This window comes from Salvelinus namaycush, unplaced genomic scaffold (assembly GCF_016432855.1).
Source record: "Salvelinus namaycush isolate Seneca unplaced genomic scaffold, SaNama_1.0 Scaffold1700, whole genome shotgun sequence".
NCBI classification, from domain to species: domain Eukaryota; kingdom Metazoa; phylum Chordata; class Actinopteri; order Salmoniformes; family Salmonidae; genus Salvelinus; species Salvelinus namaycush.
The window spans coordinates 1-26,613 of record NW_024058454.1 but is presented as its reverse complement, the minus strand read 5'-3'; the positions used below and the strand labels follow the sequence as shown (position 1 = coordinate 26,613).

At 42.7% G+C, this 26,613-nt stretch overlaps 1 protein-coding gene across 1 annotated transcript; it reads right to left on the bottom strand.

Annotated features, from left to right (window-relative positions):
* Positions 1-8,363: 8,363 nt before the first annotated feature.
* Positions 8,364-22,868, bottom strand: LOC120037335 (myosin heavy chain, fast skeletal muscle-like). Its single transcript, XM_038983489.1, has 30 exons — positions 22,820-22,868; positions 22,067-22,186; positions 21,747-21,856; positions 21,481-21,651; positions 20,936-21,239; positions 18,691-18,755; positions 18,510-18,597; positions 18,294-18,411; positions 18,050-18,173; positions 17,470-17,606; positions 16,767-17,022; positions 16,287-16,529; positions 15,797-15,973; positions 15,557-15,702; positions 15,287-15,377; positions 14,594-14,983; positions 14,346-14,472; positions 14,040-14,158; positions 13,640-13,836; positions 13,314-13,497; positions 13,038-13,203; positions 12,603-12,727; positions 12,133-12,441; positions 11,708-11,911; positions 11,442-11,567; positions 11,132-11,302; positions 9,628-9,732; positions 9,439-9,534; positions 8,848-8,979; positions 8,364-8,497 (listed from the first exon to the last, which is right to left on the bottom strand). Exons 1-30 carry the CDS (start codon positions 22,866-22,868, stop codon positions 8,477-8,479), a joined length of 4,671 nt encoding a protein of 1,556 aa, XP_038839417.1. The 3' UTR covers positions 8,364-8,476.
* Between the last annotated feature and the right edge of the window lie 3,745 nt (positions 22,869-26,613).

Below are 26,613 nucleotides of genomic sequence, written 5' to 3'. Positions count from 1 at the left end.
GAGACTATTCTCTTCTTCAATAGTGTGCAGTGAATTCATACTAGATGAAAAGCCTGAATGAGTATGACATCCTGGCATTGTAAAGTATAACTGCATTTATCAAACTGCACTGTCCAATTTACAGTAGCTATTACAGTGAAAGAATACCATGCTAATGTTTGAGGAGAGTGCACAATATTGAATATGAAAAGTTATTAATAAACAAATTAGGCACATTTAGGCAGTCTTGATACAACATTTTGAACAGAAATGCAATGGTTCATTGGATCAGTCTAAAACGTTGCACATACCACATTCCCATTTCCAAAAACTTCAAAGTTTTTCCTTTCAAATGGTACCAAGAATATGCTTATCCTTGCTTCAGGGCCTGAGCTAGGCAGTTAGATTTGGGTATGTCATTTTAGGTGAAAATTGAGTAACATAAATTTAAGTAACATAAATTACAAACAATCAATTCAATGTAATGCAATAAAGGTCATTCAGCCCTGAAAGGCAATCATTTCTGGCAGGCATGGGACACAGTTAAAAGGCATTAATCATATGCTTAACATTTTGAAAGATTTTCCATTGTGTTTCCTTCTACACACACATATCTACTGTGGTGATCCCCTTAAAGAGCACACACACCACGGTAGTCCATAAATACTTCCTGCCAGCCAGCCCAGGGGAAGCCCTAGCTAAGTACAGCCGTTGATCCCCAGTTTCCTAAAACACTCACATGTTGTCTATAAATATGCTAGCCAATCAACTGTCAGGGAAAGCCCTCACTACATGCTGACTCACAGACAGTCAGAGGTTAACTGTGGTCATTATCAACTGTTTGTTTAGGTAATGCTTTAGGCTCCTCCCATTCCACAATGCTTTAGGCTCCTCCCATTCCACAATGCTTTAGGCTGCTCCGATTCCCCAATGCTTTAGGCTCCTCCGATTCCCCAATGCTTTAGGCTCCTCCGATTCCTCAATGCTTTAGGCTCCTCCGATTCCCCTCCAGGATCTCTTTCAGGCTCCTCCACTAACCTTTGCAGTGGCAGGCAAAAGAAAGGCCCCCTGTGTAGCGTTTTCTAGTCTGGGCATTTAGCGCCCTCTATTGGAGAAGAGTTATACTAAATGTTGTTTGGAGATTTGCAATAATTAGCCAGGTCCATGAGGCGGGTCATGTTCATTATTAAGGCATGCAACAAAAACATATTCAAAACATTTTGCACTGGAAAACAAAACATTAACCCTTTGCCTACAATTTCCGCGGAAATCTAACATAAAACAAATATCCATCAAAATCCGTCAATTTAAGCTAGAGATACTTTATCTGTTTTTTTTTGCATGGGCTGCATGTCTCAATCCAACGCATCCGCCGATATCGCCCTTCCGCATCTGTTGTGAAAATTGTTAGAGCTAGAGCGATGATTGTCAGACAATGAGACATCCCGGACACGATGGCGTTCTCCGTCAACAAGCCTCACAAGACTCGTATGAAGTCGGTGCAGCCTCTTTTGCCAACTTCTGTCTGTAGCGTCAGAACGGTTTGGGCTACACTTATATGACCCCTCTGTGGACAGCTGTGTTCTCTGTTTTGCACTAGGATTCCCACAAGCCTCACAAGACTCTTCTGAAGGTCCCCAGTACCAGTTTAAAAAAATGTATGTAAGTATTTATGAAGATAGGCACTAAACTAAAATAAGGGAATAAATAAGGTACTAGGGGGTAACTAGAAATGTCTATTTGCTGACACAAAAAAGCAACGTTTGCAGAACAAAAATGATATGTGGATGAATGTCATAAGGTGAATGCACCAATTTGTAAGTCGCTCTGGATAAGAGCGTCTGCTAAATGACTTAAATGTAAATGTAAATGTCATGCTAAGACAAACTATAAAGGGGAATAAATGGCTACAGTTAACTATTTTTTAGTTATTTCATGAAATGTTGTTTTTAGGAATGGGGTGGTTTTTTAAAAAGTACTGGAGTAACTGCCCCTCTCTAAACAAGTGGATTATTTATCTTAAGGCTTTCTTACTTGCATATTTAAGAAACAGCTATAGATCTAACATTGGAAAATATCTACAACTTTTTCAAAATGTAAAAAGATTTGATCAACTTACCACAAAATCATTTTAATTAAATATCTCCAAAGGTTGTGATGAGACAAAGGACATTTTTGTTGAGTAAGAGCAGTGGCAGCCAGGGAAAGTGTTGGGAATGTTTTTATGGTGACATCTTGTGGTCTTAAAGTGAATTTCCTGATCTTTCATATCTCTCATATATAGGACAGACATTTCAGAAACAAACTAATTTCAGATTATTGGGGGGGATTTGTTGTTCCATGTAGTGAATCTGTTATTGAATGTGTTTCTATTGGCTAATAGCAGTAATGCCAAATTCAATGTTTCATCCAATAATTTTCCTTTATATTTTTTTGATACCTTAAAGTAACATAAATTACAAACAATCAATTCAATGTAATGCAATAAAGGTCATTCAGCCCTGAAAGGCAATCATTTCTGGCAGGCATGGGACACAGTTAAAAGGCAATAATCATACACTTAAAATAGAAACATTTTGAATTATTTTCCATTGTGTTTCCTTCTACACACACATATCTACTGTGGTGATCCCCCTAAAGAGCACACACGCCACGGTAGTCCATAAATACTTCCTGCCAGACAGCCCAGGGGAAGCCCTTGCTAAGTACAGCCGTTAATCCCCAGTTTCCTGGGGATTAGGCTCCTCTGATTCCTCTATGCTTTAGGTTCCTCTGATTCCTCAATACTTTAGGCTCCTCTGATTCCTCAATACTTTAGGCTCCTCTGATTCCTCAATACTTTAGGCTCCTCTGATTCCTCAATGCTTTAGGCTCCTCTGATTCCCCAATGCTTTAGGCTCCTCCGATTCCTCAATGCTTTAGGCTCCTCTGATTCCTCAATGCTTTAGGCTCCTCCGATTCCTCAATGCTTTAGGCTCCTCCGATTCCCCTCCAGGATCTCTTTCAGGCACCACCAATAAACTTTTGCAGTGGCAGGCAAAAGAAAGGCTTCAAAGTGTTTCCTTTCCAATGGTACCAATAATATGCATATCCTTGCGTCAGTGCCTGAGCTACAGGCAGTTCGATTTGGGTATGTCATTTTAGGCGAAAATTGATTAGCATGATGTTGTAAGTAACAAAAACATTTCCCAAAACATAGACATGTCTTATATGACCAGAAAGCTTAAATTCTTGTTAACCTAACTACACTGTCCAATTTACAGTAGCTATTACAGTGAAACAAATACCATGCTATTGTTTGAGGAGAGTGCACAACAACAACAAAACATGTATCATGGCAACTGGTTTTATACATTCACCTCTGAAGGTATATAATGTTCTTACATTCAGTAATCTTGCGCTGATATGTCATCCTGAGGGTCCCAGAGTTAAAATGTAGCATGGTTTTGTTCGATAAAATCCATTTTTATATTCAAATGTAGAAACTGGGTCCTACAGTTTCAACCCCCTGCTGTGTCAGTCTAAAACTTTTCACATACACTGCTGCCATCTCGTGGCCCAAATCTAAATTGCGCCTAGACTCCTAAGTGTAATAATGGCTATTCTCTTGCATTTCAAAGATTATGAAAAATTATAATAGAAAACGGAATGTTTTTTTCTTTGCATTGTCTTTTACCAGATCTAATGTGTTATATTCTCCTACATTAATTTCACATTTCCACAAACTTCAAAGTTTTTTCTTTCAAATGGTATCAAGAATATGCCTATTTTAACAAGGCTAATCTGAAAACAAGGCTCCCTAAATTTTATCAGCATATCGATTGCGTGACCCGGGCTGGCAAAACCCTGGATCATTGTCATTCTATCTTCCGCGACGCATATAAGGCCATCCCCTGCCCTCCTTTCGGAAAAGCTGACCACGACTCCATTTTGTTGCTCCCAGCCTATAGACAGAAACAAAAACAGGAAGCACCCGTGCTCAGGTCTTGTCAACGCTGGTCCGATCAATCGGATTCCACGCTTCAAGATTGCTTCGATCACGTGGACTGGGATATGTTCCGCATAGCGTCAAACAACACCATTGATGAATAAGCTGATTCGGTGAGCGAGTTTATTAGCAAGTGCATCGGTGATGTTGTACCCACAGTGTCTATTAAAATATTTCCCAACCAGAAACCGTGGATTGATGGCAGCATTCGCACAAAACTGAAAGCTCAAACCACTGCTTTTAATCAGGGCAAGGTGACCGGAAACATGACCGAATACAAACAGTGTAGATATTCCCTCCCCAAGGCAATCGAACAAGCTAAGCGTCAGTATAGAGACAAAGTCGTGTCGCAATTCAACGTCTCAGACACGAGAGGTATGTGGCAGGGTCTACAGTCAATCACGGACTACAAAAGAAAAACCAGTCCGTCGCGGACCACGATGTCTTGCTCCCGGACAAACTAAACAACTTCTTTGCTCGCTTTGTGGACAATACAGTGCCACTGACACGGCCCGCTACCAAAACCTGCGGGCTCTCCTTCACTGCAGGCAACGTGAGTAAAACATTTAAACGTGTTAACCCTTGCAAGGGAATACAGCCCCGTCCTCAGAGCATGCGCAGACCAGCTGACTGGTGTGTTTACGGACATATTCAATCAATTCTTATCCCAGTCTGCTGTTCCCACATGCTTCAAGAGGGCCACCATTGTTCCTGTTCCCAAGAAAGCTAAGGTAACTGAGCTAAATGACTACTGCCCCGTAGCACTCTCTTCCGTCATCATGAAGTGCTTTGAGAGACTAGTCAAGAACCATATCACCTCCACCCTACCTGACACCCTAGACCCACTCCAATTTGCTTACCGCCCCAATAGGTCCACAGATGACGCAATCGCAATCACACTGCCCTAACCCATCTGGACAAGAGGAATACCTATGTAAGAATGTTGTTCATCAACTACAGCTCAGCATTTAACACCATAGTACTCTCCAAACTCGTCATCAAGCTCGAGACCCTGGGTCTCGACCCCGCCCTGTGCAACAGGTTCCTGGTTTTCCTGCCGGGCCGCCCCCAGGTGGTGAGGGTAGGTAACAACATCTCCACCCCGCTGATCCTCAACACTGGGGCCCCACAAGGGTGCGTTCTCAGCCCTCTCCTGTACTCCCTGTTCACCCATGACTGCGTGGCCATGCACGCCGCCATCTCAATCATCAAGTTTGCAGACGACACTACAGTGGTAGTCTTGATTACCAACAACGGCGAGACGGCCTACAGGGAGGAGGTGAGGGCCCTCGGAGTGTGGTGTCAGGAAAATAACCTCACACTCAATGTCAACAAAACAAAGGAGATGATCGTGGACTTCAGGAAACAGCAGAGGGAGCAGCCCCCTATCCACATCGACGGTACAGTAGTGGAGAGGGTGGAAAGTTTTAAGTTCCTCGGCGTACACATCACGGACAAACTGAAATGGTCCAACCACACAGACAGCGTTGTGAAGAAGGCGCAGCAGCGCCTCTTCAACCTCAGGAGGCTGAAGAAATTCGGCTTGTCACCAAAAACACTCACAAACTTTTACAGATGCACAATCGAGAGCGTCCTTTCGGGCTGTATCACCGCCTGGTACGGCAACTGCTCCGCCCACAACCGTAAGGCTCTCCAGAGGGTAGTGAGGTCTGCACAATGCATCACCGGGGGCAAACTACCTGCCCTCCAGGACACCTACACCACCCGATGTCACAGGAAGGCCAAAAAGATCATCAAGGACACCACCACCCGAGCCACTGCCTGTTGACCCCGCTATCATCCAGAAGGCGAGGTCAGTACAGGAGCATCAAAGCGGGGATCGAGAGACTGAAAAACAGCTTCTATCTCAAGGCCATCAGACTGTTAAAAAGCCATCACTAACACTTTAATAATGGGAAAATTGATGTAATAAATGTATCACTAGCCTAGTCCTAGTCCATGGAGAGTAAGAGCACCTCCTCCCAGCTGCCCACTGCACTGAGGCTAGGAAACACTGTCACCACCGATAAAGCCACGATAATTGAGAATTTCAATAAGCATTTTTCTACGGCTGGCCATGCTTTCCACCTGGCTACCCCTACCCCGGTCAACTGCCCTGTACCCCCCACAGCAACTTGCCCAAGCCTCCCCCATTTCTCCTTCACCCAAATCCAGATAGCTGATGTTCTGAAAGAGCTGCAAAATCTGGACCCCTACAAATCAGCTGAGTTAGACTATCTGGACCCTCTCTTTCTAAAATTATCTGCCGAAATTGTTGCAACCCCTACTAGCCTGTTCAACCTCTCTTTCGTATCGTTTGAGATCCCCAAAGATTGGAAAGCTGCTGCGGTCACTCCCCTCTTCAAAGGGGTAGACACTCTAGACCCAAACTGCCACAGACCTATATCTATCCTACCCTGCCTTTCTAAGGTCTTCGAAAGCCAAGTTAACAAACAGATCACCGACCATTTTGAATCCCACCGTACCTTCTCCGCTATGCAATCTGGTTTCCGAGCTGGTCATGGGTGCACCTCAGCCACGTTCAAGATCCTAAACAATATCATAACCGCCATCGATAAGAGACAATACTGTGCAGCTTTATTCATCGATCTAACCAATGCTTTCGACTCTGTCAATCACCACATTCTTATCGGCAGAATCAACGGCCTTGGTTTCTCAAATGATTGCCTCGCCTGGCTCACCAAGTACTTCTCTGATAGAGTTCAGTGTGTCAAATCGGAGGGCCTGTTGTCCGGACCTCTGGCAGTCTCTATGGGGGTGCCACAGGGTTCAACTCTCGGGTCGACTTCTCTTCTCTGTATACATCAATGATGTCGCTCTTGCTGCTGGTGATTCTCTGATCCACCTCTACGCAGACGACACCATTCTGTATACTTCTGGCCCTTCTTTGGACACTGTGTTAACCCACCTCCAGACGAGCTTCAATGCCATGCAACTCTCCTTCTGTGGCCTCCAACTGCTCTTAAATGCAAGTAAAACTAAATGCATGCTCTTCAACCGATCAGTGCCCGCTCCTGCCCGCCAGCATCACTACACTGGATGGTTCTGACTTAGAATATGTGGACAACTACAAATACCTAGGTGTCTGGCTAGACTGTAAACTCTCCTTCTAGACCCACATTAAGCATCTCCAATCCAAAATTAAATCTGGAATCGGCTTCCTATTTCGCAACAAAGCATCCTTCACTCATACTGCCAAACATACCCTAGCAAAACTGACCATCCTACCGATCCTCGACTTCGGCGATGTCATTTACAAAATAGCCTCCAACACTCTACTCAACAAATTGGATGCAGTCTATCACAGTGCCATCCGTTTTGTCACCAAAGCCCCATATACTACCCACCACTGCGACCTGTATGCTCTCGTTGGCTGGCCCTCGCTTCATACTCGTCGCCAAACCCACTGGCTCCAGGTCATCGACAAGTATTTGCTAGGTAAAGCCCCGCCTTATCTCAGCTCACTGGTCACCATAGCAGCACCCACCCGTAGCACGCGCTTCAGCAGGTATATTTCACTGGTCACCCCCAAAGCCAATTCTTCCTTTGGCCGCCTTTCCTTACAGTTCTCTGTTGCCAATGACTGGAACGAACTGCAAAAATCATTGAAGCCGGAGACTCATATCTCCCTCACTAACTTCAAGCACCAGCTGTCAGAGCAGCTCACAGATCATTGCACATGTGCATAGCCCATCTGTAAATAGCCCATCCAACTACCTCATCCCCATACTGTATTTATTTATTTATTTTGCTCCTTTGCACCCCAGTATCTCTACTTGCACATTCATCTTCTGCACATCTATCACTCCAGTGTTTAATTGCTATATCGTAATTACCTCGCCACTATGGCCTATTTATTGCCTTACCTCCCTTAACTTACCTCATTTGTATATAGACTTTTTTCTCCTGTATTATATGTATGTTTATTCCATGTGTAACTCTGTGTACGTGTCGAACTGCTTTGCTTTATCTTGGCCAGGTCGCAGTTGTAAATGGGAACTTGTTCTCAACTAGCCTATCTGATTAAATAAAGGTGGGGGGGGAAAAAAAAGCAAACTCTGGTTTGTTGTTTTCTGAGAACATAGTTCTGAGAATATCCCTACAATTCCAGTGTAAAGAGTGTAAAGAGTTAAAACTATAATTTTTATGTTATGGATGGTCAGTCCTTACATCCATAGCTCAGTCTGAGAATTTGATAGTGGTTACATTTCCCTAGTCTCATCCCTCAGATGTTTACCAATAAAAGTTACCGCTTTGCTGGGGTGTCTGCTTTGTTGTTTTGGGAATCCCAAATTGCTCCATTATTTAAAGTACACTATTTTATGGGGTATTAAAAATCTGTTTGCTGAGTAATAAGTCCACAGTCACAAAGGAAGTGTATGTAGATCTACATGTTTTTAATCAATGCTCAACATTTCACCCTGAAAATCATATTTTATGCAACACAGGAAAATGGTAAGACTTTGATCTTCAATACTTTGGTCTTGTTTATTCAGCAACTTCTTTTCCCTGTAAGAAGACATAAATAATATAATGTATCAGTAATAATAATGAACATGATAAATATATTGATAGAATATAATGGATCAGTAATAATAATGAACATGATAAATATATGGATAGAATATAATATATCAAGCATTTAGTGCTCAGTGCTCAGCTTGGATTTTCAATTTTGAAGTACCAACAGAATTAACCTTTCTTTTTTTGCCCTTCCTGAAATGTGCTGATGTGGTGATCTTAAATACAGTTGAGTGTAAAAGGTCTGTGTTGACCTCTGAGAAGACTGACTCATAGGTGGTGTTGATGTGGTCATATCTGAACATGAGTCAGGGATAGGTTTAGCAGCAGTTCTGTACCTTTCCAGAGTCACGTGTCTTGGCTCTGAGCTTGTTGACCTGAGTCTCAGCGATGTCAGCACGCTCCTCAGCCTCCTCCAGCTCATGCTGAACCTTCCTGAACTTAGACATATGGCTATTGGCTGCTTCCTCCTGGGTGAGGAGAAGAGAGGGAGAGCAGAACATCAGCATTTAAAGTTTGAAGCTTCATGTAGCAAATTAATATTCTGTTTTTAAAGGTATATTTTTTTTAAATACAAAAAAGACAGATTTAGGATAACAATGTATACAGGGAGATAAATGATAGAGCAGAGAAAGTGAGTGCCAGAACGGGGGATCAAACCGCTGCCTCCAGCACAATCACTAGACCAGCTAATTAATATTCAAACTCTCTTCTTTAAGTTGGTAACACATAGGAGGCACTCAGAAATGTGTACAATTTCATCAGCAATTACTTGCACTATCAATTGTCGTTGTTGACTGGTGTGCTGTAGCAACACTTACTTCAAACTACATTGTATGGATATTAAGTATTGTAATGTTTACTAGGGATAAACATTTTATTTTTTTGAATTTCTGCATTCAGAGTATTTGACTCAGTATGTGACTTACTGCTTCCTCAGAATTCCTCTTGTAGGCCTTCACTTTCATCTGCAGCTTATCTACCAGGTCCTGAAGTCTGTTAACGTTCTTCTTATCCTCCTCAGTCTGTGGGAGAAGATAAAATCATTGTCAGTATAGTTTTATACACAAACCTGTCTGTGTTAGTGTCAAGTGTATAAAGAATGCACTTTCTCTTACCTGGTAAGTGAGCTCCTTGACTCTGCGCTCATACTTCCGGACTCCCTTGACCGCGTCTACACCTCTTCTCTGCTCTGCCTCCACCTCAGTTTCGAGCTCACGCACCTTTGTGGAACAAATACATTTAGGCATTTGTTTGAGGTGGTGAAACAAATCTTTGTAAAACAGAGGTATAGTCTTCTACCCAGTCAAGGAGGCACAATTGTTGTCTTTTCATTATGTACTTTTCCAAGTGGTTCCCAAAGTGGAATTTACCCTTAAATTTGTTCATGAATATTGCTAGCAACAACAGATTTAAACTACCAAGGATCTGTGGAACAAGATTAGAAGGTCCAATACAATACAATGTAATATTATTAATCCACTGTTTATGTTCTAAACCCTTAGATGTACAACATGGGCATGGGAGGCTCACAGGGATATTGGTCGGCACATTATTCTGACAATTATACATTTTAAAGGTCAATTCTTCTTGTAGTTATAATATATAGGACTCTTTTTTTTATTTGACCGATTTTGTCGTGCATTTAGCAGTGCATGTTGCAGTACCAGTATGACCAACAGAGGCTGCCACTGGCCTGTTTGAATGTAATGAGTTTGCGACAGCAAGACAGAAGCACCGACATAAATACATTTTTATGTCTTTATTTTTAAGGTAAGCGAGTGGAAAAGCACCATATTCTAGAGAGTAATGTTTGTTAAGATGTTATGTTTTCATGTTTTTATGAACTTATGAAAATCCTGTAGCCTACAAGCTAATTTAGTCGTTAGCCTTCTAGCTGGTAGCCCCGCATAGCAACACTAGCTTCCCTAGTAACGGCCCTTTTGCAGCAGAGTAAATAAGACATGTAGCTTGCGATCTAGAGAGAGAGAGAAATGAAACACGTGACTAGATGTAAATAAAATATTACTATGAGATGAATTAGATCAATGTGTGTTTATGTATCAGACATTTGTATTATTATTATTATCATTATTATTATTATTGAATCTATTAACTTAAATTGCAGTTTAGAAGAACTTTACAAGCCTAAATGAAACAACTAGATAAATACAGTTTTATATCTTTACTTTATTTGAAGGTCTTGGCTCCAATTCTTCTCAAGTCCACAACATAAGTGTGACATATTTTCAATGTTTTCGTTTTGAACATAATTGCACTGTAATTTATGCTTTAAAACGGGAAAATATTCCCTCTGATGCCAAGAGAGCGGACTTTCAAATGTTCTTTTCCAGCGGCCAAGACTTGATTAGTCCGACCATGCACTGCTGAAGTCATAGTAAAACTGCGTGGATGCTTTTTATATCGCACTCTAATGTAAGAGTTGTGTTATGATATTATGAAGGGGTCCCTGATGCAAAGACATTTGGAAACTCCTGATTAAGGTGGGTTAATGAGAGAAAAAGTAATTACAAAATGCTCCAGTGTATTTTACATGATCAAATACATTTCCAGCAAACTGTTTTTTAATCCAACCCCAAATCCACCCTGCTGGTAACTCACCCTGGACTCCAGTTTCTGGAGCTGCTTCTTGCCTCCCTTCATGGCCAGATTCTCAGCCTCATCCAGGCGGTGCTGCAGGTCCTTGACTGTGATCTCCAGGTTCTTCTTCATCCTCTCCAGGTGAGAACTGGTGTCCTGCTCCTTCTTCAGCTCCTCAGCCATCATGGCCGCCTGGAAAAGTAGTTTGTTTAATTAATGCACCAATTGGCAAAAATCATAACGTTCCCTCTGAGATCTTTGTTGTTCTTAACCAGCCCAGCTACCATTGGCCCTTAGGTACAAATCAAGATGATGTAATTCAAGGACTCACGTCAGTGATTGCCTTCTTGGCCTTCTCTTCTGCATTCCTGGCCTCCTGGACGATGTCGTCCACCTCTCCCTGCACCTGCACCAGGTCAGTCTCCAGCTTCTTCTTGGTGTTCAGAAGGCTGGTGTTCTGAAGGAGGAAACAAGACGATTTGTTTAGCTCTAAAGAGAATTTACAAGGATGAAATTATTAAACTCTCAATGCATGCATTGTTGAATTCAAGGTGTGTTTAAACAGTATGCTTGGTTGGAAATGGCTTTGACCCATACTTGGGAGTGCAGCAGTCCAACACGCTCGCTGGCGTCTACCAGCTCAGTCTCAGCCACTTTGCGGCCTCTCTCTGTCTGCTCCAGAGCAACTCTCAGCTCCTCGATCTCAGCCACCATCAGACCATTTCTACGCTCCACCATGGCTGCCTGCTCCTTCATGTCCTCTGCGACACGGACGGCATCGTCAAGGTGCAATTGGGCATCCTGTGGTTCACAAGGACATACATTCATTAGGACTTGTGGAAATAGGGGTGATAGGATGGGTGATATAAATGTTAATTGGGAAGAATTTACCCAGTATCCCTAACTTTCTACAGTGCATTGTCCACTCTATTCAATTCCTCTGTTCAATTCTTTTCTACAGATTCACAAACAAATCCCTAGCTATGTTCAGGTTTTTGAGCCTGATGTCCCAGTCCCTTTACCTTGAGCTGTCCCTGGACGTTCCTCAACTGTTTCTGGGCCTCAGCGGCCTGCCTGTTGGAGTGGCTCAGCTGGATCTCCATCTCGTTCAGGTCTCCCTCCATCTTCTTCTTCACCCTCTGGGCATCATTCCTGCTCCTGACCTCAGAGTCCAGGGTGCTCTGCATGGAGTCAACCACCCTCTGGCTGTTCCTCTTGATCTGCTCCATCTCCTCATCCTTCTCAGCGATCTTCCTGTCCACCTCACCCTTGATCTGGTTCAGCTCCAGCTGCACACGCAGAATCTTGGATTCCTCGTGCTCCAGTGTTCCCTGGACAAACAGAAGCAGTCAGAAAAATCATGTTCAATACATTTGTATGTAGGAATTAAATATGTATGACTACAACAAACTCCAATACAAGGATCATTGGACTGTAGCTGGCGTTGGCTAGTGTAACACTGCTTTCCCCATCAAACAGCTGTAGTTTGTACCTCAGCCTCCTCCAGAGCGGTCTGGATCTCAGACTTCTCTGTCTCCACGGTCTTCTTAGCCTTCTCCAGCTCATGGATGCTCTTGCCAGTCTCTCCGATCTGCTCAGTCAGGTCAGAGATCTCCTCTGCACACACACACACAGGAGCAGTTTACACTTGGGAGATTTTCAGTGGATATTCCAGTGTGCTGAATTTGACATGAAATCATATTAACAGTTAATTAATTAACAGCACTTCATAGGATCTTGCAAATCTAATCGCCGACCACTTATTGGAATGTTCAAAGGAATAACAACTACAAGTAAAATATTTACAAATTATACTGTATGTGACAATTCTGAAATGTTGTAAAATTAATGTTGATGATTACAGTTCCCTCCATTTTCAAAACACTAGTCAAACATGAGCCAAATAGAACTGCTGCCAAATGCTCACGTTGCAGGTTCTTGTTCTCTCTCTTCAGAGTCTCCAGATGATCCAGAGCCTCCTCGTAGGAGTTCTTCATCTTGAAGAGTTCAGTGCTCATAGAGCGAGCCTCCTTCTGAGCTCCTTCCAGCTCAGCCTGGCCCTCCTCATACTTCTGCTTCCACTCTGCCAGAACCTAGGAGAATCCATGGAATTTTAATTAGAAGTCATAGATGAAGAGTTTTTAAATTAGAAATGAGAAATAATTATACAATTGATAAAAAATATAGGTTTATTCATTTTCACCTTGTCAAAGTTCCTCTGCTTCTTGTCGAGGTTGGCGGCCAATGCGTTGGCTCTCTCAACATCAATCATGAGGTCCTCCACCTCTCCCTGCAGCCTCTGCTTGGTCTTCTCCAGGGAGGCGCACTTGGAGTTGGTCGCCTCAATGGTCTCCTCAGCATCCTGCAGACGCTGGGCCAGCTTCTTCCTGTTGGACAACAGAGGGTGGTTTAATGGTGTATTTATTTTATTTTGATAAACAATACATATTGATGTAACATTTTCTCAGAGCCCCCTACCACCCTCACCATCCACACCATATCTGAGTTTTTCTGTTGTGTGCGACTCACTTGGCCTCCTCCAGCTCCTCTGTACGCTGGATGGCATCAGTTTCATACTTAGTCCTCCACTGAGCCACCTCACTGTTGGCCTTGGACATGCCACGTTGCAGCTCTGCCTTGGCCTCCTGCTCCTCCTCAAACTGCTCCCTCAGGAGGTCACAGTCATGGCGGGCAGACTGGACACCGTGGGCCAGTGCGTTTTTAGCCTGTGAGAAAGAAAGAGAAAGACAAATAATGATTAGCGAGATGCTCAAACAAATTATGGGAAAAAGTCTCTGAGGGTGGAGAGACAGTAGAATTCTCTGAGGGTTGAGAGACAGTAGAAGTCTCAGAGGGTGGCGTAGTCACCGTCTATATGAAGATATAGCTCTAAACTCTGTGGACGTGGAGTCCATTTTGGGTCCCTTACCTTGACCTCCTCCTCAATCGCCCTCTTCAGCTCCTCCACCTGCTGGGTGAAGGCCTGTTTTCCTCTGGTCAGTTGAGACACCAGGGCTTCCTTCTCCTCCAGCTGGCGGCCAAACTCACCTGCAGGGACAGAGGGACATCTTGTTAATAGGGTCTCTGTTCTCTAAGATTGAACATTTATTTTGAGGTATCGTAGGGCAATGTTAGGTGGGGAATATTACAGTATAAATTATGTGGATACAGCCCCCAACACGTTATTGTGTTTTCTGAAGGAAAGCATTGGCTTGTTGTTCATTGTTGAAGGTACCATTTTCTGTCAGGAGTCTGGCTCTCTGTCCACTGATGTCGTTGACCTGGCGAACATTCTCATCATTCTTAGTCTTGAGCTCACTCAGCTGGTCCTCAAGAGTACGGCACATCTTCTCCAGATTGCCCTGTTAGTGAAACATTTTCCATCATTACTTTATATATGTGACTCCTGTCAACGTCAGTTCACTTGAATGGTAATGTAGTTGACCCTCCTCAACACTGCTTTACCAAAACATCACTACTCACCTTAGCCTTGGCGACGGCCTCCATGTTGCTAGAGAGGTCATCAATCTCCATCTTGTACTCGCTCTTCTCCTTCTCCAGCTTCTGCTTGACGCGCTGCAGGTTGTCGATCTGCTCCCCGAGCTCAGCCACACTGTCGGCCTGCTTCTTGCGCAGAGCGGCGGCTGTGGCCTCATGCTGCAGGGTGGACTCTTCAAGATCACGACGCAGCTTCTGGAACTCAGCCTCACGCTTCTTGTTCATCTCAATCTGAGCAGCAGTGGCGCCTCCGGCCTCCTCCAGCCTCTCGCTGATCTCCTCAAGTTCCCTGGAGAGATCGGCCCTCTGCTTCTCAACCTTAGCCCTGGCAGCACGCTCAGCCTCAATTTCCTCCTCCAGCTCCTCAATACGGGCCTAGAACAGGGGGCAGGAGCAGGGGGGATGAACACTACAATACAGTTGAAACAATTGAACCTCACAAAATAATAATAGTATGTATATTTTGCATAAATGTGTTTAATAAAAAGCCAGTTACACTAATATATTCAGTAGACAGTGTCCCATGCAGGAACCAAAACCACAATGTTCAGAACCACCATCTTCCAACCTACTCAGCCATCAGAAGCCACCGGGAAATGTGTGCTACCAGAACAATGTTTTCAGGAAATGATTCAAGTCTGTGCTTTTCTGTACTGGAGCTTATATCCTGTACTGTACCTGGAGTTCCTTGATCTTCTTCTGCAGCTGAGCTCCCAGAGACTGCTCATCCTCAACCTTGCTGAGGAGCTGGGTGGTCTCAAACTCCTTCCTAAGAAACACAAATACACCGATTGCAGAGTTAGTTTTTGTTTGATAGTGTAAAGGGAGAGAATCATACCGTTTACTTTGCTTTTAAAAATACCATTCAAGTGTTAATTCCTTATTACAAGAATTTGTCAAGAACAACCATTATAGCAGCTAATACTGTAGTCATAGGTTTGTGTTTACTTCTTGATTTTCTCATCAGCTTGCTGCTTGTCATTCTCCAGGTCCATTATGGACTCCTGGGCCAGTTTCAGATCTCCCTCCAGCTTTCTCTTGGATCGCTCAAGGTCCATACGAAGCTTCTTCTCTTGCTCCAGAGAACCCTCAAGCTAGAAGATAAAAATACATATATTGTTCAAATCTAAACAACTGAAGATAATATCATCTTACATACTATCATGGCCAAAATGTCAAACCACTCACGTCGTCCACTTGCTGTTCCAGCTTGGTCTTGGCCTTGGTCAGAGTGTTGACTTTGTCCTCCTCTGCCTGCAGGTCATCCAGTGTCTGCTGGTGGGCCTCTTGGAGGGCTTTCTTCTCCTTGGTCAGCTTGGCAACACTCTCATCCATAGACGCCATCTCCTCTGTCAGGTTTTTAACCTGTAAATGGCCACAACATAATTATACTTCACCATAAAGGGGAGATTTAGTTTGTTATATATTGCATTCATTTCATTAAGATTAGAACTGCATCTACATTTACTGTACTATAGATTCAACACTAGATGGAAGTGTTAACAATGCCAGTGTACTGAGTGGAAAACATAAATGAGGGGGATCAGAACATGCAATGAATGTTGAGAGTACCACGCAACTGAAATTCTACTATTGTACAACGTGAATTCCATTTCTGTTAAGCTATGTTTTGAGGTGATTATTGTTTGGTTAGACTGTCTATGGTAAGACACAAGACCTTGTTTTCAGTGGCGTGCTTCTCCTTCTCCACTTTGGCCAGGGTGAGCTCCAGGTCATCAATGTCCTTCTTCAGTTCAGAGCACTCATCCTCCAGCTTCCTCTTCTTGGCAGTCAACTCAGCATTGATCTCCTCCTCATCCTCCAGCCTCTCGGTCGTCTCTTTGAGTTTGGCCTCCTGCTGGATCTTGCTCTTGATGAGCCCCTCACACCTTTCCTCAGCATCATTCAGACTCTCTCCTTCCTGGTTTCAGAACAGGAGAAAAAATTCAGCGACCTAATTTTTTGTGTCAAAATATACACTTTAGTCAAAAAGTTCAGAGCAAATCAATAGACATTCATGAAATATATACAATATATAACATGGGCAATAAAAATGTGTGAGTTAGCCACATACTTTACAGTGTGTTCATATGTGTGTGTATGTGTGTGTATTCATGTGTATGTAAATGTGCCCATACGAGGGTAGTTGTTCACTCACAGATGCGACTTGGAGCGACAGGTCATTCTTCTCCTGCGTCAGGGACACCAACTTCTCCTCCATTTGCTTCTTCGTGGACAGAGCCTTGGCCAGGTCTGTCTTCATCTTCTCATAGTTCTCCTTCATGTTGGCCAGCTCCTTCTCAGTCTCAGCGCTCTGCAGCAGGGGCTTGATCTTGAAGTACAACTTCATCCATGGCCAGGTTTTGACATTCATGAATGAGCGGATGTTGTACTGGATGGCGTAAATTGATTCTCTGGTCGACAGAAACGATGGAGTGGCATGGTGAGTGATTAGATGAACAACAAAACAGAACCACCTGTCACTGTTTGTTTACAGCTGAGCAAAGGGGTTAGGGAAATGTAACCCCTCCTAAATTCACAGATAGCGGACTAGATGCAAGGACTGACAGGTTATGCTAAGCTCATGATGCATTTTATATTCTTCAAGAATTAAAAGGTAAATACCACACATTTAAATGACAGTTGAACAGCCAAATCCCAAACTGCAGCTATAAAGCTAGAATCCTTAGTTGCTACATCCATTTCTGGACTAAATGAATGAACCCAAAAGCTTTAGTTAGACCATTATAAGATGTACTTTCTCATTCTGAACAACTCACAGCATATACAGTATGTAATCATAATGCATTAGATACAGGTGGTTGACAGAAAGCTTTGCCAAGATGTCTACTATTCCTCACCTCCTCTCCATCATCTTGCTAAACTCTCTCCTCATGAGGAATCCACGGCTGAGAGCCTGGACCATGCCGACTAGAGAGGCCAGCTTCTCATCTCTCATCTCCTCCAGGACACCCAGCAGACCGGCTTTGAAGAAGACCTGAGACACAGGTTAACATGGTCAATGGAACCACAGATGGTGACAGATAGAAAGGGTTGAATCAAAGAGGGGAACAACACCACTAGATTGATTTAAACAACATTAACTTTGCAACGGTTACAAACATACCATTGGATCGGTTGTTTCTAAGTTGTTAGTTATTGTACAGTTGTAGATTAATAATGTACACAGATACAGATAACTGCAGCCATACCACTCTAACACAATGCACATGGTAATGAGTTTAGTTTCTCGTCTATACTTGTGATGAATGACTGAAGAAAAAAACAGTACAATGTTTTTCCACCTTTTCCATTAGTTAAATGAATAAGAAAGAACAAAAGGATGGATAGATCAACTGGAGAGATTTTATATGGTACAGGTTTAAATTATTATTCAAGTTGTGTTTTGATGTCAGCTTTTGCTGGGGGCATTTGACTGACCTTGGTGTGTCCAAACTTGTAATCCTCGTGATTCACATCAATGGACCCAAGCAGCTTCTCAGAAGCCTTCTTGTTGTCCATGAACTGGCCCTCAGGGATGACACTGGCATTCAGTACTTTGTACCTGAATGAGGAGACATTTTTAAAGTATGTCAAGTTGTAATATGTTGGTTATATTTCGTAAAAGGTAAGACTATTCTGATGCTGGGAAAACCTTTGTGCATTTGTGTTTGTGTGTGTATACCTTTGTTTGAAGTCAGCATAGATGATTCTGCTGGGGAAGCCCTTTCTGCAGATCCTGATACCCTCCAGTACACCATTACACCTGAGCTGGTGGATAACCAGGAAGTTCTCCATCAGACCTGGTAAAACAAAACAAGTCTCTTTTAATACTCATAATCAGGTTAAAGATTGGGATTGTTAAAGTCACTGATAGTGTACTGATAAGATATTCTTGTACCTGGAGTCTTTGACTCGTTGGGGATCAGGCAGCGCACAAAGTGAGGATGAGTGCTCCTCAAGTTGGTCATCAGCTTATGTAAGTTCTCCTGTAAGAGGGTTACAAACCATTTTCTCAGAAATAATTTACGATAATCAATGCACATTTTAAAGGACTGAATATACACATTTCAAAAGCTCACCCTGAACTGGGAGGACACTGTCTGCATGGAACCACCCTTCTTCTTGCCTCCTTTCTTGGCTTTATCTGTTAAAATGGGGAAAAGTAAAAGATAACTAGAAAAGTACATTTCCTAGAGCGGGTGGAATAAATAGAATAATAATAAGAGTAAGAAATCTAGAGTGGTCTTGTCTTCAGCAAGCACACTAATTATAAACCAGAGAATCTCTGGTTAACTTCTTGCCACTATAGGGGGTGCTGTTTTGCATTAGCATAATTTGCTCTACAGATTAAACTGCCTAGTACTCAATTCTTGCTCGTACAATATGCATATTATTGTTATTATTGGATAGAAAACACTCTCTAGTTTCTATAGCCGTTTGAATTATGTCTCTGAGTGAAACAGAACTCATTCTACAGCACTTTTCCTCCCAGTGTGTGAGATTTCAGAAATCTTGGCCTCTGGTTTCCAGATCAGTTTTAAAGTCCCTGTAAATCCTATGAGGATACAAACACTGCCCACGCCTTCCTCTAGATGTCAGTAAGTGGTGACAATTTGAATGGAGTCGATTGCGCAATCAGTGCCTCTATAAATCACCAAATACCGGAAGTAGCGTTCTTTTGGACCCTGCGCTCAACGCAAGAAGGACGTTGGACTGGGCTTTTTCCAAGCCTTGGTTTAGCCAGTAATATAGCGCCGGTCATGTTTTTACTCGTTATAGGTGTTAAAAACATCATAAGGTAGTTAATTTAAACCGTTTTATAGCAATTTATATCCGTTTAGTGCGATTTTGAGGCATTTCTATGTGATGCTCTTTGAAGCTTTGGGCACGTTTCGGGGTCCCGGTCGAACGTTAGTGGGCATTTCGACAGGACAGAGGACATCTTTCGACCAAAGAAGATTAGACCCAAGAAAGGATACATTGCCCAAGATTCTGATGGAAGATCACCTCATAGTAAGAAATATTTAAGATGGTAAATCGTTGTTCTGTCGAAAATTTTAAACGCATATTCCGCCATTTTGTTTGGTATAGCTTCGCTTGGCGAACCCTGTATTGCACAGTAAGGATAATTTTAGAAATGTAATTCAGCGATTGCATTAAGAACTAATTTGTCTTTCGATAGCTGTCCAACTTATATTTTTTTAGTCAAGTTTATGAATAGTTATCCATGAGACAAGATCACTGTGAAAGATGGCGTCCGACATTTTCAGGCTAGTTTTGCTAGTATTGTCATTGTATAACCACGGTTGTTTGTGGCTAAATATGCACATTTTCGAACAAACTCTATATGTATGTTGTAATATGATGTTACAGGAGTGTCATCGGAAGAATTCTGAGAAGGTTAGTGAAAAAATTAATATATTTTGGCGATGATAACGATATCGCTCTCTTTGGCTTGAATCAATGGTCGGGTAACGTTTGCATATGTGGTATGCTAATATAACGATTTATTGTGTTTTCGCTGTAAAACACTTAGAACATCTGAAATATTGTCTGAATTCACAAGATCTGTGTCTTTCCATTGCTGTGAGTTGTGTATTTTTTAAGAAATATTTTATGATTAGTAATTAGGTAATACACGTTGCTCTGTGTATTTATTCTAGTCGAGTTGTGATGGGTGGTGCAATTGTAAACTATGATTTATACCTGAAATATGCACATTTTTCTAACAAAACCTATCCTATACAATAAATATGTTATCAGACTGTCATCTGATGAGGTTTTTTCTTGGTTAGTGGCTATCAATATCTTTATTTGGCCGAATTGGTGATAGCACCTGATGGAGTAAGAAACTGATGGAGTTAGGAAAGTGGTGTCTTTTGCTAACGTGGTTAGCTAATAGATTTACATATTTTGTCTTCCCTGTAAAACATTTTAAAAATCTGAAATGGTGGCTTTATTCACAAGATCTGTATCTTTCATTTGGTGTCTTGGACTTGTGATTTAATGATATTTAGATGCTACTATTTAATTGTGACGCTATGCTAGCGATGCTAATCAGTGTGGGGGGGGGGGTGGGGGGTGATCCCGGATCCGGGGTTGAGAGGCGGTAAAAGTTAACTTCACATGTATCTAGAGGCAAATGCTGCCAATGAGATTGTGTTAAATAAGACCTACTGCATGATTAAATTAACCAAGTCTATGAGTAAATCAACCTAGTAATAAACAGTTGAGAAATTGTGATACATTGAAAGACCAAAGAACATTTGGGTCTGACTTGTAACTAGTATTTAATTAAATGTTGTGACATGATGCTAGTCTTACCCTCAGGAGGGGGAGGGGGATACAGGGCAGCCAACATTTTGACTCCTGACTTCCCGTACAGTTGACAAACTGAGTCGTTCAAAGGGTCCTTGTTCTTCTCCAGCCAGCCAGTGATGTTGTAGTCCACAGTGCCGGCGTAGTGCACCAGGGAGAAGTGGGCCTCTGCCTTGCCTTTGGCAGGCTTGGGCTTCTCAAACGCCTTTGTTTTACCAAGATGCTGGGCGTACAGCTTGTCCTTGAAGGTAGTGTCTGAAGACTTGGGGAACATGCACTCCTCTTCAAGGATGGAGAAGATGCCCAATGGCTTTACGAAAAGAGATGTATATCAAATTAGTGATATTTCCGTTTAGGATAACATTCATTCCTTTAGTAAACATTCTATTTGCGGATTACATTCATTTCGGGGAACATAATAGGAAACATATTGAGTTCTCAACAGTCAGATACGTTGTACCACTGTGATAATATCTCACACAGGGCTCACTATGATCTTTGCTTTTGCAGTCCATTATAATGGTCCATTAAAATCCTCACAGACAGCTTACCTTCTCAATAAGCTCAATGCAGGCAGCCAAGTCCATGCCGAAGTCAATGAAGGCCCAGACGATTCCCTCCTTTTTGTACTCCTCTTGCTCCAGGACGAACATGGTGTGGTTGAAAAACTGTTGCAGTTTCTCATTGGTGAAGTTGATGCACAGCTGCTCCATGCTGTTGTACTGTTGATGGAGTTTTTAAAAGGGATCATTTCATCATACAAGACTGTAATCCATCTCAATCACATCTAATTGTCTTGTTCTGGTCTCATACTCACATCAAAGATCTCAAACCCGGCAATGTCAAGCACACCGATATAGAACTGCCTTGGATTCTTGGTGTCCAACATCTCATTGATACGGATGACCCATCCACAAGAATCATCCTCTCATAGATGGACTTGGCCAGAGCACTGACTGAGTTATTAACCTGCAATGATAATACCTCAAATAATACATGAGATATTGACCGTCGTCTGGTGATAAGGTGATAAGACCTTGGGATAAACAACATCACTATTTTAAAAAAGCAATGCACTCGTCCCCAAAATAATTCCAGTGCTCAGAAATTGGTAGATGCTGTGTTTTGCAGTCTTACCTGAGCCACAGTCTGTCCCTTGGTCCACATACTCATTGCCGACCTTCACTCTGGGGTAGCACAGAGCCTTCAACATCTCAGCTGAGTTCAGGCCCAGCAGGTAGGCGATTTTATCAGCCACTGGAGAGAGAACCAACAACAACAGACTCAGGGACACAAGATCACTTGTTTATGATGTCACACTGACATAATAGTTTGGATAACTTTGTGAGTTTGGTTTTGATTTTCTCCCATATTCATCATTTCAAATCATTTCGGGAGTTTGGAATTTGGTTTCCAAAAACTCTCCTGCATGACTTTTGTAATGGAATTTCTCCACTTAAGACGAACACCCAATGTAAATGAATCCTTTATCCTTTTATTAAGAGTAACATTGTTAGACTAAAATGAAAACAATGCCTTCCAATAAGGAGAAAGTTATCATGTTTGTTTTGCATGTTTCTCAACCTTACAATAGGGGTAAAAGCAGAACATTGTTTGAGAGTGCTCCATGTGTATTAGCAGTAGTGATTGAGAGGGATTTCCTACTGGAAAGATGTCCTAGTTGAAGGAAACTGATAACTCATGTTACTCTGAAAGGGGAAAGAACACTCACTTAATGGTGTTGAATGACCTTTGCTCTGACTTTCTGGTGAGGCCTGATCACTCAAAGGCTAGAGACACTGGGTGAGATTTCAGTATAATATGTAAATGCTGGTAAATGCTAGTAAGTAGTGTATTGCTGTTGTTGTTGGCTTCAATACACAATCTCACCAGATTGGGTCTGCTGTTCTCTGACTCCCTGACCCTGTAACTCTGCCATGAGGTTGCCAACATGATAGGGGAGTATAAGCCAATTTGCAAACAGTTGTGATTCTCTTTGACATTGAAATGGTTTGAACAGTTGTGATTCTCTTTGATATTTGCCTTAGAAATTAGAATTAAGAATATTGGGAATGTAATAATTTGTCATACAGTGAAAGGTTATTCTGGATTTCCTGAATCAGAAATAGCCTAAACTGTTGTTCTGGTCTGTCCTCTCTCTCTCTCGAGGTTATGGTGAATGTGACCACAGATGGTATCTAGATGCATGGAAGGGATCATTCCACCGAGAACAGTGTGATCCTTAACCCCTCCAAACGTATCTCATGCTGCTTGTGGACTGGCCGGAAAACGGATAAGACAGAATGGACCACAAAGGGTGGTGGCGGCGGCTCAGGTGAGAGTTTCGTCTGCTTGGGGATATTGAAATCGGGACATTATCAAGGGCCATCCACATTGACAGGCATGAGTTCCATGTGTACCATTGTGAGGATGAACTGCAACGCTATCTTAAGAAGAAAACAAAGAGACACCAGAAGAATGAGTGCTGGGAGGGGGAGGGGTGGTCAACCGTTACCGTAACTGATTTAGGATGGTCCAAAATGGTTTATTTTGGGTATTAGGTTGATTGTGGGGGTCTGCACACTTTGAAATGTTATTTAGTAATTTGGACTAGAAATTGAGATACTGATGTGTCACTAACATGCCACTGGCGATAGTATAAGACAAGGACAAAGTTAATGCTAGAAATATCAGATGAATATATATATGTTGACATGTAGTACATGTATACACCCCTGTCTTTAGATGAACATTCTGCCAGTGTCGGTGTGTGAGTCTTAAATTAAAGTCATAGATTCAAGAAGCATGGGATCATTTATCAGTAGTTTAAAGTATGATTCAGAAAGTCGAGAAGGAGAGAAAATGATTAAACATGTATTCTTTATCTTCCCTGTTCAAGGCAATATGTATTCAAGGTGGTGTGGAACATGTGAGTGATCACTGTTCCAGATGAGGGACTAATTATTTGACTTGACCACGTTTTAGTATGTTTCTTAAAGTGGCCTAGTAGCAGTAATTCATGTGTTATGGGTCAGATGGAATGATCTATGTGCAACTGTATTTGTGGCCGGTGGCAAAGTACAAAGGGGCCTGTCTCTGAGACAGAATATTTCCACAAGAGTGAGATAGGAGTCATATCGTAGAGCTAACTATATAGAGTGTGAACTATTGGCGTATAAAACTTTCTTATAGCTTCACTGTTTTACATCATTATATAAATTGCTTATTCTCAAATAGCTGTTTGTGTATGAGTCTGGGTAATTAACAAAGGACTGAGGCAGGCTGCAAGAATGTGGACTTCCTAATCTGAAGGCTTCTCCTGACTGATATGAAGACTGGGAGACACTACCTGCCTAGCCACAGAGATTCATTGTACATCCTAGACTCAGAAGGGGAGAGGGCTTGTTTGGGAAAACAATCATTATACTTGGGAAAACAATATCTATACTTGTTGACTGCATATAAGCATGAAAAATAGAGGCGAAGTGAGGATGACATGATGTGGGAACACCTCTCCTGTTGCCTGATGAGGAAACCTAGGTGAAAGCATGAGTTGGTGTTTTTAGAGCCTTCATGTTTTATGGACCCCAGCAGAAACCAGTATCCTAAAGGTATAGAGTATAGAGTCAGGCTAGGGGAGAGTGGGAATCATCATGTTATCAGGTATAGAGTCAGGCTAGGGGAGAGTGGGAATCATCATGTTATCAGGTATAGAGTCAGGCTAGGGGAGAGTGGGAATCATCATGTTATCAGGTATAGAGTCAGGCTAGGGGAGAGTGGGAATCATCATGTTATCAGGTATAGAGTCAGGCTAGGGGAGAGTGGGAATCATCATGTTATCAGGTATAGAGTCAGGCTAGGGGAGAGTGGGAATCATCATGTTATCAGGTATAGAGTCAGGCTAGGGGAGAGTGGGAATCATCATGTTATCAGGTATAGAGTCAGGCTAGGGGAGAGTGGGAATCATCATGTTATCAGGTATAGAGTCAGGCTAGGGGAGAGTGGGAATCATCATGTTATCAGGTATAGAGTCAGGCTAGGGGAGAGTGGGAATCATCATGTTATCAGGTATAGAGTCAGGCTAGGGGAGAGTGGGAATCATCATGTTATCAGGTATAGAGTCAGGCTAGGGGAGAGTGGGAATCATCATGTTATCAGGTATAGAGTCAGGCTAGGGGAGAGTGGGAATCATCATGTTATCAGGTATAGAGTCAGGCTAGGGGAGAGTGGGAATCATCATGTTATCAGGTATAGAGTCAGGCTAGGGGAGAGTGGGAATCATCATGTTATCAGGTATAGAGTCAGGCTAGGGGAGAGTGGGAATCATCATGTTATCAGGTATAGAGTCAGGCTAGGGGAGAGTGGGAATCATCATGTTATCAGGTATAGAGTCAGGCTAGGGGAGAGTGGGAATCATCATGTTATCAGGTATAGAGTCAGGCTAGGGGAGAGTGGGAATCATCATGTTATCAGGTATAGAGTCAGGCTAGGGGAGAGTGGGAATCATCATGTTATCAGGTATAGAGTCAGGCTAGGGGAGAGTGGGAATCATCATGTTATCAGGTATAGAGTCAGGCTAGGGGAGAGTGGGAATCATCATGTTATCAGGTATAGAGTCAGGCTAGGGGAGAGTGGGAATCATCATGTTATCAGGTATAGAGTCAGGCTAGGGGAGAGTGGGAATCATCATGTTATCAGGTATAGAGTCAGGCTAGGGGAGAGTGGGAATCATCATGTTATCAGGTATAGAGTCAGGCTAGGGGAGAGTGGGAATCATCATGTTATCAGGTATAGAGTCAGGCTAGGGGAGAGTGGGAATCATCATGTTATCAGGTATAGAGGCAGGCTAGGGGAGAGTGGGAATCATCATGTTATCAGGTATAGAGCAGGCTAGGGGAGAGTGGGAATCATCATGTTATCAGGTATAGAGTCAGGCTAGGGGAGAGTGGGAATCATCATGTTATCAGGTATAGAGTCAGGCTAGGGGAGAGTGGGAATCATCATGTTATCAGGTATAGAGTCAGGCTAGGGGAGAGTGGAATCATCATGTTATCAGGTATAGAGTCAGGCTAGGGGAGAGTGGGAATCATCATGTTATCAGGTATAGAGTCAGGCTAGGGGAGAGTGGGAATCATCATGTTATCAGGTATAGAGTCAGGCTAGGGGAGAGTGGGAATCATCATGTTATCAGGTATAGAGTCAGGCTAGGGGAGAGTGGGAATCATCATGTTATCAGGTATAGAGTCAGGCTAGGGGAGAGTGGGAATTCATCATGTTATCAGGTATAGAGTCAGGCTAGGGGAGAGTGGGAATTCATCATGTTATCAGGTATAGAGTCAGGCTAGGGGAGAGTGGGAATCATCATGTTATCAGGTATAGAGTCAGGCTAGGGGAGAGTGGGAATCATCATGTTATCAGGTATAGAGTCAGGCTAGGGGAGAGTGGGAATCATCATGTTATCAGGTATAGAGTCAGGCTAGGGGAGAGTGGGAATCATCATGTTATCAGGTATAGAGCAGGCTAGGGGAGAGTGGGAATCATCATGTTATCAGGTATAGAGTCAGGCTAGGGGAGAGTGGGAATCATCATGTTATCAGGTATAGAGTCAGGCTAGGGGAGAGTGGGAATCATCATGTTATCAGGTATAGAGTCAGGCTAGGGGAGAGTGGGAATCATCATGTTAT

What these genes read in the sequence shown, in the direction of transcription:
- LOC120037335 (XM_038983489.1), bottom strand. Translation starts at nt 22,868, where the DNA reads ATGGCAGAGTTACAGGGTCAGGGAGTCAGAGAACAGCAGACCCAATCT. An exon ending in GAGGAGCTGGAGGAGGCCAA is followed by an intron (nt 13,498 to 13,639) that starts GTGAGTCGCACA and finishes GTTGTCCAACAG; the next exon opens with GAAGAAGCTGGCCCAGCGTC. An exon ending in CCAAGAAGGCAATCACTGAC is followed by an intron (nt 11,303 to 11,441) that starts GTGAGTCCTTGA and finishes CTACTTTTCCAG; the next exon opens with GCGGCCATGATGGCTGAGGA.